General features: G+C 38.3%; 2 protein-coding genes across 7 annotated transcripts in view; one reads left to right on the forward strand and one right to left on the reverse strand.

The window, feature by feature from the left end:
* Positions 1 to 9,162: 9,162 nt before the first annotated feature.
* atox1 (antioxidant 1 copper chaperone) lies at positions 9,163 to 12,832 on the reverse strand. The gene is made up of 4 exons (XM_061788423.1): positions 12,683 to 12,832; positions 11,969 to 12,044; positions 10,609 to 10,739; positions 9,163 to 9,447 (listed from the first exon to the last, which is right to left on the reverse strand). Exons 1-3 carry the CDS (start codon positions 12,686 to 12,688, stop codon positions 10,615 to 10,617), a joined length of 207 nt encoding a protein of 68 aa, XP_061644407.1. The 5' UTR covers positions 12,689 to 12,832; the 3' UTR covers positions 9,163 to 9,447; positions 10,609 to 10,614.
* Positions 12,833 to 15,820: 2,988 nt separating this feature from the next.
* mbnl3 (muscleblind-like splicing regulator 3) overlaps positions 15,821 to 18,306 on the forward strand; it is a 37,401-nt gene continuing 34,915 nt past the window's right edge. For all 6 annotated transcript variants that reach the window (XM_061786532.1, XM_061786533.1, XM_061786537.1 and 3 more), the window contains exon 1: positions 15,821 to 16,015. The gene's annotated coding sequence lies outside the window, so the exon portion shown is untranslated. The remainder of the gene's footprint in view (positions 16,016 to 18,306) is intronic.

Here is an 18,306-nt window from a genome sequence, read left to right on the forward strand (position 1 = left end):
TAGTCATCCATTAAAAAGTTTTGCTTTATTATGTTAGTTTTACTGGCCGCATATGAACAGTAGGCATGCGCTTCTTTAAAAGATACTACTTTAATTTATTGCTAATTCATTTGTGGATCCCCAAGGTATGGCTCGCAGACCCCCGGTGGTCCCTGGATCCCAGTTTGAGAACTCCTGATCTCCAGTATGTATTTAAACACTGATTAATCTGAGTGTAATAATCCCTGCAGGTGGGCCCATCCATCTAATCTGGCCAAATTAAATGAGATTCGTCACACGTCCGCCGAATGGCCGCCGCAGATTGTGTGCAAAAATCTGCATGAATAATTCAGCGCTGTCTTGTATTATTCATGTGAGCGCCTTTAAAGGGCCGGCGCGCACTTTCTACAGCGGGAACTTTCTTCCTGCAGGGTCAGGACACGATGCGTTCAGGGACTGTGGGATATGAGTGTGACTTTGCTTAGTTTTTGTTATCTCATGTGTTCTCTTCCAACTACAGCAAGAGTTGCGGTAAAGTATCTTTGGGTCACGGGCCTGTACCCCAAGAACATGACTCAGTAGCGCCCCCCTCCGCATTGACTAACTTGCGCCCAACCAGATTTTTTTATTTTAAATGCAGACTCCAAAGCAGGTATGACTTAGCAACATTAAACTTGTGAGGCATGCCTATCATGAGGAGACCCACAAAACAGTTTCAAGAAGCCGTGTCCGAAACGACACAGGAACTCTGCCATTTTGGTTGGAAGTGGCCATTTTAGGCACAGTTAACTCAATTGCGCCTATACACATTTTTGGGGGTTTTAAATTCAGCCCTAAAATTCAGTTATACTAAGCCACATGACATTTAGTAGACAAAAAGAGCAAGTCTGCCATTTTGATTTAAGTGGCTATTGTAGGCCACTTACTCCAAAAAATTAGCCCCTTCAATATGGGCTGTTAAGAGAACAAGTAACATATAAGTAACATATAGTGAATTGTATGCTTTATGCGATCCAACATGAGTAACACGTTTGCATTGCTTTCATGGGAGGATAATTGTTATCATCACCAAGTCTCTCAAATTAATCTCTTTGTTTTCACGAATGTTAGGACGCAACCTTTTTCATTATTAACATGTCGCCTGTTTCCTTACGATAATAAATCAGGCTATCATGACGCTCTTTAATCAGCGCGGATGCGACAGACGGCGGAAACAAACCTTCCCCAGTGACAATAAATGACATTTTTCTTTTTGTTTTAACACCAATTTATAAAAATTACAACGCGGCTCGATGAATCGCAATCCTTACGCTGGAGTCTGGCTGACAAGTGTCTGCTATATATTATTCTCTATAAAGGTGAGAGGCTGCCGTGATTAAACAGGAAGGCATTAGCAGCCAGTTAGCGCTCGCTTTCCTCGCCTCGCTCAGGTGCTTTTAATCCCGCTGCCTTTGTCGCCTCCATCTTTAAGACGATGTCGTCTCTACACTGTAAAAAAGACGTAAAGTTTTTTAATAAGGCCCAAAACTTTGGAGGTTCCTAAAGCGGAGAATTGAGATCAAACTATAAACTGGGGCCAAAGACAAAGAGATCTGAGGCACTTAAAAAAAAAAGAATAATAAAAAAAGTCATCCTTCAAAGAATCTGAAGAGAAAGTATAGTTTGAATGTGTAATACCATACAGGAAACAGGGAGTCCATTTAAGCAAAGGAGATGCCAGGCTCCTCACACACGCAATGACAAAAACTTTGCAATTTAGTGTCGTCCATCTACAATACCGTGAAAAAAATACTGGCCCCATTCTCAAATTCTTAGATTTTTCCATAGGTTATACATGTTCATGTTTAAGATCTTCAAACAAATGTAAACATCAGACAAAGATAACCCTCCATCCATCCATTTTCTGAGCAGCTTCTCCTCACTAGGGTCGCGGGCGTGCTGGAGCCTATCCCAGCTGTCATCGGGCAGGAGGCAGGGTACACCCTGAACTGGTTGCCAGCCAATCGCAGGGCACATAGGAACAAACAACCATTCGCACTCACAGTCATGCCTACGGGCAATTTAGAGTCTCCAATTAATGCATGTTTTTGGGATGTGGGAGGAAACCGGAGTGCCCGGAGAAAACCCACGCAGGCACGGGGAGAAAATGCAAACTCCACACAGGCGGGGCCGGGGATTGAACCCGGGTCCTCAGAACTGTGAGGCTGACGCTCTAACCAGTCGGTCACCATGCCGCCACAAAGATAACCCAATTAAACATTTTTAAATGGTGATTTTTAAATGGTGATGGAATTTATTTTATTTTTTTTAACTATTAGGGGCTTTACCACCAACCAGCCCAAGAACATGAGAGGCTTTCCCCACCGCAGGAACTACACTGGTAGCTTGAGTTCTCCCTCTGTTCCCACTGAAAAAAGAAGCAAATACATATACAAACTGTACAGTAACAAGTTAAATATTACATTACATCATAGTACATGGTGAATATAAGGTCCATAAAAGGCATGTGAGCCCCGCTTCGGCCCGCCGATATAAGATCGGCGAGTACAGAGTTTGTGCAGCCTGCTCTTTGTCCACCAAGTGCAGCTCAGCAGGAAAATGTATAGATCATTGTTTGGAAATTCTGCTCTGCAATGTATTTTAATCCCCTTATTTCTAGCCTTGTGTAACGCCGCATAATGGCGGCTCTGTAAATGAAAACGTAAACGCATACAGAGGTCTGTCAAACATTCAGCATTCGTCGACACAGCCCGCCGCCTCAAAGAGTTCCTGGTAGCTGTAGGAAGACCCTACTCGCCAGGAGGAACAAAAATAATCCAGGGGGAGCCTTCTGTAGCCTGAGAGTTTTTTTGATGGGGACACAGAGGAAACTCAAGCTACCAGAGTAGCAAGGGAAGTTCCTGCAAAGGTTCCTGCAGTGGGAAAGACCCTATTCAAAGCTAACTGGCCCTGTGTGAAAAATGGTCTCCCTTGTTAGATAATGAATTAACTGTGGGTGGTTACTCACATTTTTTGGTTCATTTTCACTGACCACACCCAAGTCCGATTAGCTCCAGCGGTGTTCGATAAAAAAATAAAAAAATCACTTTAATAGAACCTATTAGACAAAATGAAGTCAGCCAAAAGATCTCAAAAGCTGCAACAAAATGCCACGAGCCAAAGAAATTCAAGAACAGAGAAGAAATTAAGTTATGGACATCTATCAGTCTGGAAAAAAAGGTTACAAAGCCATTTCTAAGGCTTTAGGATTCCAGTGAACCACAGTGAAAGCCATTATCCACAAAATGGAGAAAATATGGAACATTGGGTAACCTTCCCAGGAGTGGTCAATCTACAGAAATTATCCCAGGAGAACAGCAATTACTCATCCAGGAGGTCACAAAGGAACCCAGGACAACAGCTAGAGAACGGCAGACATCCCTCGCCTCGGTTAAGGTCTCAACAAGGACTCAACAATAAGCAAGAGACTGGGCAAAAATTGCATCCATAGCAGAATTCTAAGTTGAAAACCATTGCTGACCAAAAAGAACATAAAGGCTCATCTTACTTTTGCAAAAAACAAATGGAAAACAAATCTGAAAGACTTTTGGGAGGATATTCTTTGGACTGATGAGATGAAAGTTGAACTTTTTGGAAGGTGTGTGTATCATTACATCTGGCGTAAATGTAACAGCATTTCAGTGAAAGAACATCATACAAACTGTCAAACATGGTGGTGGCAGTGTGATGGCATGGTACGTCAACGACTTACTGTGACTGATGGAACCACGAATTCTGTTCTTTACCAGAAAGTCCTGAAGGAGAAAGTTTGGCCATCAGTTAAAATGGCCGTTGATGCTTGAAAAACCTCCATTGTTGCTGAATTAAAACAATTCTGCAGGGAAGCATGGGCCAAAATATTGCTACATAGATGCAAAAGTTACTGAAAATGCTTAAAATTTCAGTTGTTGCTGCTGAGAGGGTGCCATAACTTTTTCCACACTGGGCCAAGTAGCATTGAATTGTTTGTTTTTTTCCTTAATCAATAAAATAACCATTTAAAAACTGCATTTTATGTTTAATTTGATTATTTTCATCTGGTATTACATTTTTTTTTTATCATCTTAAGCATAAAATGGGGGAAACTATGCAAAAAAATATAATAATAAAACAAGGAATTTGAGAAGGGGCGCCAATACTATTTCACGGCACTATGTCTTGTATATGAGGCTTAATTTGATAGAAATCGGACAAAATCATTCGGAGTTTGTCTTTGAAGGACCCCTAGAAATGGCCAGTGAGTTCTAAAACAGCCTCTTTAGATCAAAATGGCAGACTTTCTGTCTTTTGGGTATGGCTTCTCGAGACTTTTTTGTGAGTCGCCTCATAATAGATATGCCCTCATTTGTGCGGGTGTACCTAATGGTGTGACTAGTGAATTCCTAGCCATCAACTTTTGATTAATCAACATTTTTTTTGTTTTAACTAAATGGCCGTTTTGATTTATTGTAACATCTTTAGGAGTGGTCATGATGGACAGTAAGTTTTGTGTGTGGTTTTTTGATTTTTTTTTTTTGGTTTTTTTCCCAGCATCCATGTCATCATTAGCCTGAGTATGCATCTTCCTGCATGCATTATGGATGCTCCTCATCCTCATTCTTCCCCATCCTCCAGCTTCTTATGACAATTGTCCTCGCTTTTCCTCAGCGTGATCTCCCTCTCTCGGCTTAAAATGTGATACTTTGCTACCATCAAGTGGCTGGTGTATATCTGTGCGGCATTATTAAAGGGAACAGTTCGTAAATAAAGTAGAAGAGGATGGAAGGTAGGAAGGATAGAAGGATGGAAGGGAGAATGTATGGAAGACAAGATGGGAGAAGGGAAGGAAAGCTGGAAGGAGGGAAGGAAGTGAAGGCGGAATCAAGGGTGATATGAAAAAAAGGACGCAAATAAGGATGTATGAAAGGAAGGAAGGTAGGAAGGAAGGAAACAAGGGTTTTATGATAGAAAAGGAAAAAAGCAAGCAAGGATGGTATGATAGGAAAGATAGATAGAAGGAAGGGAGGGAAGTCAGCAAGGAAAGAAAGAACGGAGGAAGCAAGGAAGGAAACAAGGATTTAAAGAAGGGATTGAGGCTGGAAGGAAACTGACAGATGAAAAGAAGGATGGGAGGGAGCGAGGGAGGATGTAAGGATGGAAGGGAGTGAGAGGATGGATGAATGGAAGGAATGATGGGAAGTAGCAAGCGAGATGGCGATGAAGAAGAATGAATGCAGTCAAACACAGAAAAACAGCGGCTCCATCGCTAGTCCAATTGCGCTATCAAGAGTGGTGCTCGTTGAGTGACCACCTGCGACAGCTAGTCAGCGGCAGATACACCCAGACCTGCAAAAAAGGTGAAAAGAAATCTATCTCTAGGCTGAGTGGCGCTAATAGAGGCTAATTTATGCTAACAAAAGCACACAAACAGCTAACAGACGCGAGAAGAGGTCACAGTGTCTGAAAGAGGAGCCTCGCTAGGTTAAGTGAGGAGAGTGGAGGCTAATTTTTTTACTAATAAAAGCCCACACAAAAAGCTAACGGAGGCTCAAAAAGGCTAACAAAACACGCAGAAGTAGCAAAAAAAAAAAATAAACATAGGTCTCAGCTACTGAAAGATGGCTGACACAGGCTAACTGAAGGAGGCTAACTCAGGCAAATTTAGCCAAATGCCAAAGATATGCACACAATCTTACAAGCAATCTTAGCTCAAAATACCGAAAAAGTTATTCACGTTGGACAAAACTTTCAAACTGGAGGGAGGGGGAAAAAGACACTAAATAAAAAAATTTCTGCAAATGACAACAGCTGCAAACAGGAAATGAACAGCTGTCTCCTGCTAGCAGGAATTAATTAATGATTTATTCCTCCATGTATCATTGTTATATCGGCTTGTGCCCAGAATGTTCCACACACTTTTCACCTCCGAACCGCAACGGCCACCGTGGCTCTTCCTTCAAATCGGATTCCAGGCTACTTTGTTTATTATTATTTGTTATGTATTGCAGCGCCGGGGCTGTAAACATAAATCACAGCGCTCATATAAATGTCAGCGTGGACGGGCAAGCTCATAAAGCTCTAATTTGATCCTCGTTCATCTGGGGACGCGGCGTGAATAAACGCAGGGCCTCTTAAATCATAATTTTCTGCATTCTGTCAGAGGACGTCCTAGACAGACATCCATCAGGCCCCTGATAAGACCCGCCCACAAGGTGCTCGCCAAATGCACCTCAGGCTCCTGATTGGTCACCTCCTCTGTGCCCGCCATTTGATTTGTTTCTCACAAAAGCAATTTAGATTATGAGTAATTAATGCAAATGTATCGCAGCACCAAATGTTTTGCACCTTGAAATTGTGCTGAATAATTTAAGTCCTTACTTTTACTGCTTTTAAAAAAAAAAAAAAAAATGAGAAGGTTTATTTTTTTTAATTACATTTTATCTGTTGTATTATTTATGATCCCCGACGGGAAATAATAAAATGACATAATTTTAAAATAACACTGAATAAAAACTTAACTTTTGGAGATTAATAGATATTCATTGGGAATTTTAAAAAGTCCTAAATTCTAAAAAAGAAATCAATCAAAATTAAAGACATTAATTAAATTAATTAAAGACAAAGAATTAATTAAATTATTTGTAAATCAGTTTTGGTCAGATCTAATTATTTATTATGATTTTAAATGTTTTTAATCGATACAATCTCAGTTTTTAATGTAAATCTTACTTATTTTGATCCCTCAAGGGAATTAAAATTTAAAGGATTTATTAGTAGTATTGGTGGTAATAATTGATTAAAATTCATATTTCTGTTTTGGGAAAATAGAAAATATTAATTTTGATCCCTTAAAAGACTAATAAAAAAATTTGAAAAATACGGTTAAACTTACATATCAGATTTGGACACTAACAAGGATACACTATGATCCTCCGGAGGGAGTTTAAAGAATAATAAATTCCATTTCAGTTTTGGAAACTCAAACTGATTCATTATGATTACTGAAAGGAAATTTAAAAAAATAATAATAATAATAAATTGGGAAGAAATGTTAAAATATAAGTTTTAGTTTTGGAAAGTGAAATATAATATAATATTATTCATTATGATCCCTGAAGTGATTCAAAAAATAAGTCAACAGTCAGATTAGGAAAAGTAACAATCATCATTATCATTCAAGCATAATAATGAGTATTATTCATGTTAATAACAATAATTTTAATATGGTCAGAAATGATTAAATCTATATTAAAATATTAATATTTTCAAGCTGTTTTTTTTGTTTAAAACCTTTTTTTTTTAAATACAATTTTCGCAGCACTATACTGTAATTTTCGAAACTAACTTTAGATTATTTCAAGCAAATCCTTGATAGAGCTTTGCTGCCATCTCCCGGCGTATGAATGCAACTGCAACTGGAGCCCAAATATTGCTCGTAAAATATTTTAGTTATTTCTTATTCATAATTTGGTATGGTGGTATTTTAATATTGTGTCCTTGGATATTTCGGACAGTAACTAGGCCTCACATTAGTCGCATAACATTATTTCAGCATTTTTCAGCCAAATACAGGATAGAATTATTCGGTATTGTACCTTGGAGGAGACAAAAGGTTTATTTTCAACTGGCTATGTGAAGTGCGAACCGCATAGCATTATCCAGAGCCTGCATAGCTCGTATGTGCGATGTGAAGGGTGCTATGGTGTATTTTGATTGGAGAAGATTTTGTTTGCTTATTGATGGCTGCATTATTATAATTTTATGTTTTGTGTAAAGTGTTTTGTTAGTAAATAAAGTTGAGTTGAGAATCACTTAATTTACAAATGACGTGTAATATTTACCTTGGAGTACTAAAAAAAAATGTGTATTATTAAAAAGTGATAAATTCGGAGGACTATTTTTGGGTGGGGCGAAATCGGTTTTTGTTGTTGTTTGATGTCACAATCCTTACAAAACTAGTAATACATTTATTAAGTATCGTGTTTTGATAAGAGATCACCCCCCCAACAGAATTTACTTATTTTTGCAATATCCGTGAGAACAAATTTTGTTTCTCTTATTTCTGTGGAGGTTAATGCTGTAAAATATAAACTTTCAATTTCAAAGTTTTTTTCAATGTTTGTTTTCAGGAGAAATTTTCATACCCCAGAAATGTTTAATTAGAATCTAAATTAAGTTAGTTTTTAAAAAAACTAATCTAAAAATAAAATCAATTTGAAAGTAAAATTGACCAAAAATGACATCAGAAATTTAATGTAAAATTGTTCAAAATTACATTTCAAGTTATAATTAAAATTACTTAACTTAAAAAAATTACAATTACAAATAAAAGTATATTTGTTTCAAATTGCAGTGTCCCTAAAAACAAGGGATGTTTGATACTTTTTTTCAGACCAACACCCGAACAAGTAGTCATTCTTGAGTACTCACCGATAGAGTACCGATACAACTACTACCTTTGCAAGATAAATTTTCAATTAAGACGATGACAAGATAATTGAGAACAAAGACCTTTCATTTTTTCTGACGTACATGATGGTTCGCTGATGCGTCAAACTGCCACAGTCCAGCGCCAACTACAGACAAGGAGTACTTACTCCATGTTAGATTTTTTTGCTTTATGCCTAGATTTTGTTTTTCCTCATTTTGTTCTTTTTTTTACACCCACACAATACATTGGCGCGCCGCGTTGTTGTAGTCGCCATGGTAACGAGTGTATCCGGTCACATTGATCGGCATCACGTTTTCTGGTTCTGCCTCTCCGACAGTATTTGATTTGACAAGACAAAGCCCAGTGATCGTAAAAGACGGGATGCGGTGGTGTCGGAATACATGTCGTGTAGTGTTGCCGCTGTCTGACCGAGATACGGCAAGATTTTATACCACTAGTCTGGCAGTGCAATCGGGAAAGACCAAATTTGTCTTGTCGTGGCTGGTATCTGCAGCCTTCATGAGAACCCGATACCTTGAAATAAGGCCGATGTCAGCCTGATACCAATTCCTGGTATTGGTACTTGCCCATCCCACCTAAAAACAGGGAGCAGCTAATTTGTGCTACCGCGCACACAAACGTGTACAAACAGACGCGAGTCGCGGCCTTGCTGACTGAAAGATGGGTAACGGACGAGCACCTCCATGCTAAGGGCGGCTGAAAACATAAAAACAGATGTTTGTAACTTTATTGCATTGATAACCTACAATACACAGGACGCAGAATTCATGTTTTTTTCTTGCTACAAAAATGAATAAATGTGTATTTTATTTTTTATTGTTACATCTTCATAGCTCTTCATTTGACGGCTTAAGCGTGGAATGCATGAAGGTGTGCAGGAAGTAATGATTGTACGTGATATTCAAATTAAAGAACGTCGTCAAAGAAACTTCAGTCATTCCACTGACGTCCACGATTGAAGCTCATTACTTCCTTTGGCACCACAAAAACTCCTCATCCTTGAGAAAGAAATAACACACAAACGAAAGAGCAAACAGTTAGTGACATGCACTGTCGCGTGAAATTTTGTGTTAACAGTAGTTTGTGTGGTTTATTATAGATTTTGTTATTTTTGTAATTGTTTTTTGTGTGACTTCATGCAAAAAATGTTTAGTAATTTCGCAGATTTTTAAGCGACCATTTTTTTTCAGTGCACAGGCAAGTCTGAATTTAGAGTTGCACATCTTCAGTCTTTGTACCACGTTGTGCCACAATTTGCCAAGCAGCACTAGGCGCTACTGGAAGACATGCAGCGCAATTGAGAGCAACGAGAGGCAGAGAAGGTCCCCAACTGAACTCCAGTAATAGTCGTCGTTCCCACAGAGCAGAGAGACTACAGTCTAAGTCTGTGGGTATTGATGTGTGCTGTTTGTATGTGTTGCAGTTCCATGTGTGTTAAAGTAGCAGTTGTTTGAAGGTTTATAATTACTGTAACATCGATGCCAATTTCCATTAGCCCTTATATGGCATCTCGTAAAATGTTAGCATTAAGCAAGCATAGTTTCGTTACACAAAATTATATGGTTTGGATGAACATTTTGGTGTTTAATTTAAATATATACAAAGCATAGATATCTTTGTGTTGCTGCTCCATGTGTTATAGTAGCTGTTGTTGAAAGGTTTATAATTACCATAATATCTACGCTTATTGCCATTAGCACGTCTATTGTATGTGAGCATGAAACAAGTGTTGCCAAGTTATTAAAAAATAGCGTTTGATTTTCTTTTGTTTTATGTGTCAGTTTTACAGTTTACTTCAACTGGGAGTGACAAATAAACAGCTTGAAGCTAGCACCCTTCGCCTCTTATTTATGTGAGCCAGAGTCTTCTTTTCCTTTCTTCCAAGTGATGTAATCCATTACTTGACAACGACAGCGTGAGAACGGGCACTAAGCTATACTTTTAAAAGTGTTTTAATAAGTTTAATTTTGTTTCAAATCGGTAATTAAACTGTGTGGGAGGGGCAAAACTTTTTTTTTTTTTATCATATCGTCTCGATAGTTCATATTTTCACCTATCACTGGTGAGTTTGGAATGCAATAAATGGGGGCTCACTCCACAGTATAACAGAAGTTGAAGTTCTTGAAATTCTTTCTCTAATCAAATGATAGCCACGTTACCTGTGTTTATTTGGTGCCCTTGTACGTGACCTGTTTGCCGCACTTCTTTAGCGTCTCCAGTAGAACGTCCGCGTCCTTGTCCGACTCGATCCAGACCAGTTGATTCGGAAGGTCGATTTCAAATTTGATGTCTAAAAAAACAACAACCGCTGAACAATTTGTGAAGCACAAACAACACTGGAGCTCATTTTTCATTCTGACAACGCTTGATTGTGTGTGTGTGTACCGTGGATAATTATATTGGGAACAGTGAAGTAAGTAAGTGAGGTACACACATATTGGCAATCGGGGCGTATTTCATTATTTTTTTCCCTATTTTCTGATTAAAGTCAGCGAACGCCTAATTCTTGGATGTTTCTAGAACAGTGGTTCTCATTTTTACACCAAGTACCACTTTAAAAAATACTTGTCTCTCCATGTACCACCACAATGACCTACATTAAAATATAGTAGTGTAATGTGGCCAAGTTTTCATCAAAAATATGATTTTCTTTTTCTAAAAAGTATATTTAATATTGTTGTAAGCCACTGTAATATTTTGCACAGTTGTTACATTGTTACTGCGCTTAAAAAAAAAGGACTGTACTTTATAATTTCATTAGTGTATTGCACATGAAGGTTAAAAAAACAACTTGCACTTAAATACAAAAAACACAGTTCTTAAATATTAAATGCAAATGTATTTTACTTAAAGGTTAAATACAACTGAAATCGGTACAGGACTTTGAGAATAACTGCTCAAAAAGATGATCAGTGATTGTGGAGTAAGTTAAGAGGGATTTTTCCTCAGCGATATGATCGGAAATCGGCCAACAATCACAGAGTACGTGGCTCAGCCACACTCAGTGTTGACCAAATACTAAAACAACTTGAGTTTTTTGGGGGTTAATCGGAGGTACTTAAAACGGAGACGGGTGTGTGCACTTTTGCAACCACATTATTTCAGTTTTTTTTTTTTTACTTCCCCTGTCGATTTTTTTCCTCAATTAAATTGTGCAGGTTGTTGGGCACATTAATGCTGTGAAAAGTTTTGAAACGATTTACTTAATTTTTACATCAAAAAAACCTTGCATTCGAACAGGGGTATTGCAGACTTTGTATCGGCAATGTAATAATAATGTAACAATGTAATGTGAATCAAATTTACCATCGTAATTATTGAACAGGTTTAACATTTACGAATATCAGCCCAACCATTTTTTCCAAGCAGATTGGAGAGGAAGCCTCGCGACATATTACTAACTCCACTTTAGCACACACATATTAATTTCTTTCTTCGTACGTGTGGGCTCACTCACATTTAAAACAAATCAGTTAAGATGTTAAATATCGCTGTGCGTGTACCAGGCTTTAGTCTCACCTTCCAACCTGCTGAGGATCCGGCTAACAGCACCTGAACATCCTTCACACGTCATGACCACCGCAAACTCGTGTTTCTGTTAAGTTATACAAGAACTCCGGTTCATTAAACAACACACACACTGTTCGTTTAATTGGATTTTTTGCTCTGATCGGTGACAATCATTTTCTCACTTTCGACTTCTTGCACTGGCGCATTTAATAAATACGTCATTTCAGAATGAGAGGAAATGAAATTTCAAATAATCCATGCACAAAAAAACACGAACTTGCAAATATCGCAAAATATAAGATATGACAAATAAAACAGCTCAAAAGTGTACTGTAGTGTTGATGTTGTTGAGTTTTTTTTTGTTTTATGTTGGTCCCTAAATCAAATGGTCCTCCAATTTTGGAAGGACCCAAACACAATACAGCTGACTTGTGGTGACTTGGCTATTTTGCGTGTCGAAAACAAACAACTTGACCAGCACTTTTTTTTTTTTTTTTTAGCTGAACCACCCCACTTGTGGCTAACCTAATGCATACAACTGACACGTGACATTTACCTTCTTGAAGAGAAAATTTAGCAAGTGTTACTCGTGAAAACAATAATGAGCTGGTTCGATAGCTAGCTTAGCAGCGACGCCACCGAAGGACTAAACCCAGTGACGTTCTAATGAAAAAAAATCATATTAAGATGCTATTACGGTTTGCACATATAAAGAGAACTCACGGGCATGTTTATGATGATGTGGTGTCTCTCCAAAGATGAACTTTTACCACGGAATTACGGGGAGGAAAAGAAAAAAAAAACTGTATCCACCCCCTAACTCAGGTTTTACGGTCAAACTAACATTCGATTGGTATGGGAGAAGCAGTTCCGGTTTTAAGTGTTGCGTATTTGAATACCTGATCCAATTAAAAACAAAATACGAACTAAAACAGGTATATGTGCACATGTGTCTATGTAAAAACATATATTTCACTGTTAAAACAATCATACTGTATATCAATGTAATGTTTTGTTTTATTGGCTTTTCTACTTCCTGTTGTTGCAAGATGGTATTGAAGCTAACTTGACGGCTAACGGGCGGCACGGTGAACGACTGGTTAGAGTGTCTGCCTCACAGTTCTGAGGACCGGGGTCCAATCCCCGGCCCCGCCTGTGTGGAGTTTGCATGTTCTCCCCGTACCTGCGTGGGTTTTCTCCGGGCACTCCGGTTTCCTCCCACATCCCAAAAACATGCATTAATTGGAGACTCTAAATTGCCCGTAGGCATGACTGTGAGTGCGAATGGTTGTTTGTTTCGATGTGCCCTGCGATTGGCTGGCAACCAGTTCAGGGTGTACCCCGCCTCCTGCCCGATGACAGCTGGGATAGGCTCCAGCACGCCCGCGACCCGAGTGAGGAGAAGCAGCTCAGAAAATGGATGGATGGATGGAAATACAACACGCTCCTTTGGGCTACGTGCGTACGGGACGCTAAACTAGTGGGGGCAAAGTGTCGGCGCACTCCATGTTTGTGGACGGCACAAAACCAAAATAACAAGGTTACCTGCACACCATACAATCACAATAAGGGAACACCTGGAATTACGTTTCAATTACGTTTCATTTGTAAAAATATTATTTTAATGAGAACTTTTCCCCCACCACGTAGGCATGTTGCTGCCTTTTTATATTTACCACTTGTGTTCTAGGCAGGAAACTGCCCGCTGCAACGTGATTGGCTCCTTCGTCCTTCTCCGCGGGAAATGCAGGCTACCAGATGTAACGAAATAACCATTCCAAATATAAATCTCATTTATACAAAATTAAAACCGCCACAGTGAAGTCACATACTTCTTTTTCCAGTCTGGAAACAGACGGCGTGTGCTACCACCAATCTTATTGCCTGACATCTGGACTGTTTATGGTGAAACTTTGAAGGTTAGGAACAGATCTTTGATCCATGCAAGTGTTAGAGCTTACCAAACTGAATTTATTAACTTTTCCCCACACACACACACACACACACACACACACACACACACACACACACACACACACACACACACACACACACAAAATCCATTTCTAATAATTTTGTGAAAATGTGCTCAACCAATTGCTCTATGGTAAGAGTCCTAGCCATGACCCAGTGGTTAAGCTCATCGCCTGCCACTGTGGGGGACCTAGGTTCAAGAGCCCAACTGGACCATCCGGCAACATCCCCCGGACTCACGGCTGTGGTGTCCTTGAGCAAGACACTGATACCCTGAAATGCTCCCCGGGCGCTTCAGCTGCCCCCTGCTCCCGTGTGTTCCACTAACATGTGTATGTGGTCACTGTGATGGGTTAAATGCAGAGAACAAATTTCATGTGCATGCATGCAGGTTCATGACAATAAAAGGTGATTCTTCTTCTTCTTCTAAATTAAGCTAAGGAAATTCAAATGTACTGTCTGCTGTAAAATCTTTACTTCTTTTTATCCACTGCTGTTAATATAAAACATCAAATTTTATTACATCATGATTATGCTGAATTAATTTGACTATTTAATTTATGTCATTTTGTGAGTTGATATTATTAAATAAGCTAAAAATCTAAAAGAAATGTCAGGAAATTGTAATTTTCACAAATAATTACCTTTTATATAAATGAAAGAGTGTATTAATATTACTACTGTTGTTTGAGGTCTTTAATAAAAATTTAATTTAAACTTCTTTTCCAACAATTGCATGGAGCCTGAAATATGTAAATTGGTGTTTTATTTGAAGTTATTCACTGTTTCTTGTATTCAAATGCAGTTCTGTACATTAACCATTAACTTACATCTCAACTATTCGGTTGAGATTAACATTTTTAAAATTATCGGGTCTGTTGCCAAAAAATAAAATAAATAAATTGAATAAGCTTATGACTCACCCAAGGGCGAAAGAAATGCAAATAAATATTTTTTCAATTGCCTTTTTTCTTGGTGTGAAAGTTAAAGGTCTATACATGTAAGTGAATGATAAAAATTTGCATGAACCTCACCAGAACTTATCAAATATTCAGTTGTTTATTCAGTCCTTCATCAAATAAAAGTGTGTTTGTTTTATTATGCATCGTGGAAAAGCTTAATTTAATTAATTTGCTTCTGCCCTTTCATTATTAACTTGTACATATTTTTTAATTGTGCCATTTTTCTTTTTGTTGATTGAAATAAAATATATATGAATGAAAAGAATGACATTTTTTAAGTGTTTCATTTTTCTGCATTTTACGTCAATTTTTGAAAAGTTAGCCAAATTCAGGTGAATGAATGATATTAAAGCAGTTTGTATTGGTGTCAGATGTCAAGATGGGTCAAATTTGACCCCAACTATATGTAAGGTTTAAATGCTACGAACATTTAACTAAACGTCTTTACTTTGTATGTCCCTTCATTTTCCTGTCATCGGTTGATAATATATTTTCATTCATTCTGATAAGTTTGAATGTGTTTCGTGTTTTTTTAAAGACGTGTTTTATTTCTATGTACAAACTGTCTTGAAAAAATTTTTTTAAAAATGTGATTCTTACGCCAACCACTAGAGGGTGCCCGCGTAGCACACTTTGAGAATTACTGCTCGAAGTATGTTTTTCCTTGTCAATACAGCAAAGTGGAATATTCCAGCTCCTCCTTTTTATTAGATTTTTTTCAATTTTTTTTTATTTATTTAAATTTTAAAAATATTTTTTTACTTTTTACTACGTCCCACCTGTGAGGCGTTCAGGGGCAGTCGTGATTTTCTTTAATTGACGTTTACTCTCTCTCTCTTCCAGCTCCTCCCTCAGCACTATCCCCTCCCACGTATTATTTTCCAGATCTGTTCGCTTTCCTTGCTATCATTCATTGCTGCGCACGGGGGGGTGGGAAATGCCGTCGTCATACGGATTGTAAAATTGCGGCTTCCAAGCCGTTTTTTCCCCCGTCTTTTTTATGTTTGTTTTTGCACGTTCGTGACCACTCACTGCTGTTGAGGAGATTTAATCTGGATGGAATACTTATGACTAATTCTTCAGTAACGTTAATTTGTGGATTTGACTGCAATACAAACAGGTATGTGCCAGAAGAGAGCACATTAAAGAGTGTCATTGGTCTGTTTGCATAGTTTTAAGTGAAAAGTTGCAGATTTTCTTGATAGCAGCTCTGCCGTGTTGCACTTTGGTTTGCACAATAACTTTGTTGCTCTGTTTGTAATTGTATCATGTTATTTCATGTTTAATTTTGTGTATACTGTGTTCTTTTATGTATGCAGTGGTGCCTTGAAATACGAGTTAAATTCGTTACGTGACCACGCTCGTAACTCCACGCATATTTTAAATCATCTTTCCCCATTGAAATCAATGCAAATGGCATAATCCGTCCCAGCCCGCCACCAAAAAAAATCTGTTTGATCATAATGAAAATTAATGGCACTCTCTAATATTGTACTTTATAAAAAAAACATAATATTGATAACATACATAAATACAATGTAAAGTATTAAACACTAAACAGATTGTGCATGATGATTTAATGCTGCAATCCAATTACAGTGTGCTGATCCTTCTGGTGTAGCTGCATTGGCCACCAGGAGGTAGTGTTGCATATTACAGTCATGCAGACACAAGCAAAGAAGAATAGACTTCTTCCTCTACTCCTACTCAGTAAATTGCTGTAATATTAGCCTTTTTTCGTAGGGGATAAACAATGTGCTCCTGTGAGGATTGTTACCTTATTTGTGTACATGTCGTTGGTCCATTTGTGTTTGAATAGTCATTGTAAAGAGTTATAAAACCACAACTATCGTCCGAATGACGGCTCGTATCTTGAAAAACTATCTTAGGCACCACTGTATTACAACTTTATAGTGGAAAATTATAACTTTATTCTCATAAGATTGATTTTTTTATACCAACAAAATACATCTTTGTTCTTGTAAGGATTAAACATTTTTTTCGAATACAGCTTTATTATCATAACATTCCAATTTTTTAGGTCTATAAAAAATATAAATTTGTTACCCTAACATTTACAAGTTTTCTGGACAATAAGCAAGATGTTAATTACTATGGCATTTCGGGGTAATCATGGTACTTATGAGGGCGTCCAAAACGTTTGAGAACCCCTGTGCTAAATTTCCAGATTATTAGAGCTTTCCATTTGCATTGATTAATTCATTCTTGTCCTTGTTTCAAAGGGTCACACACTCCACCACCATTGCACACTGTGTTGCCACAACTTGCCTCCACACAGATACACATGCACACATTCCCAAAGGACGCACAGTATTGCAGTGCTCTTGGCTCACTTAACAATAAAACCAGTCACGGCAAGCTCATGCTTACCCCCCGAAGGCTGTGGACTTTGCACCAGTCTATCTAGTCCGTCTTTATTTATTTCATCGACACAGATGATCAGGCAAGCACACACACACACACACACACACACACAAAAGCCTTTCATTAACATTTACTGGCAGTGATAATCTGATTCATTTCAATTTGGATGAGCACCAAAGCTCACCTTCCGATAGCCTAATGCTAACATACAAAGAGAAACACCATAAACGGGCTATCAGAAATTAGCATGGTTTTAATTACCTAATACAGTGGTTTTTCAAACGTTTTACACCAAGTATCACATAAAAAATACTTAGCTCTTCAAGTACTACAATCATGGCAAACAATAAAATACAGTAGCATATAGGCCCAAGTTTTCTTCAAAAACGAGGCTCTATTCCTACGAAGTGTATTCAATATTCTTTTCAAGCGACAATAACATTTTGGACAGTTTGAATATGAATACTAGTAGTACTTAAATAGCGATACAATTAAAATGTATAGCACATAAAAGTTATTTAAAAATCTATCAAAATAAAAGTTTAAAAACAACCAATTATATCCATCCAACCAAACATCCGTTTTCTGAAATGAAAATTATTAGCTTTAACCTGGAACAATAATTAATAATGATAATGGGGGAGGCGGCACGGTGAACGACTGGTTAGAGTGTCTGCCTCACAGTTCTGAGGACCGGGGTCCAATCCCCGGCCCCGCCTGTGTGGAGTTTGCATGTTCTCCCCGTACCTGCGTGGGTTTTCTCCGGGCACTCCGGTTTCCTCCCACATCCCAAAAACATGCATGGTAGGTTAATTGACAACTCTAAATTGCCCGTAGGTGTGAATGTGAGTGCGAATGGTTTGTTTGTATGTGCCCTGCGATTGGCTGGCAACCAGTTCAGGGTGTACCCTGCCTCCTGCCCGATGATAGCTGGGATGGGCTCCAGAACGCCTGCGACCCGAGTGAGGAGAAGCGGCTCAGAAAATTGATGGATGGATGGATAATGGGGAGAAAAAACAAATTGTA

This window comes from Phyllopteryx taeniolatus, chromosome 10 (genome assembly GCF_024500385.1).
Source record: "Phyllopteryx taeniolatus isolate TA_2022b chromosome 10, UOR_Ptae_1.2, whole genome shotgun sequence".
NCBI lineage: Eukaryota > Metazoa > Chordata > Actinopteri > Syngnathiformes > Syngnathidae > Phyllopteryx > Phyllopteryx taeniolatus.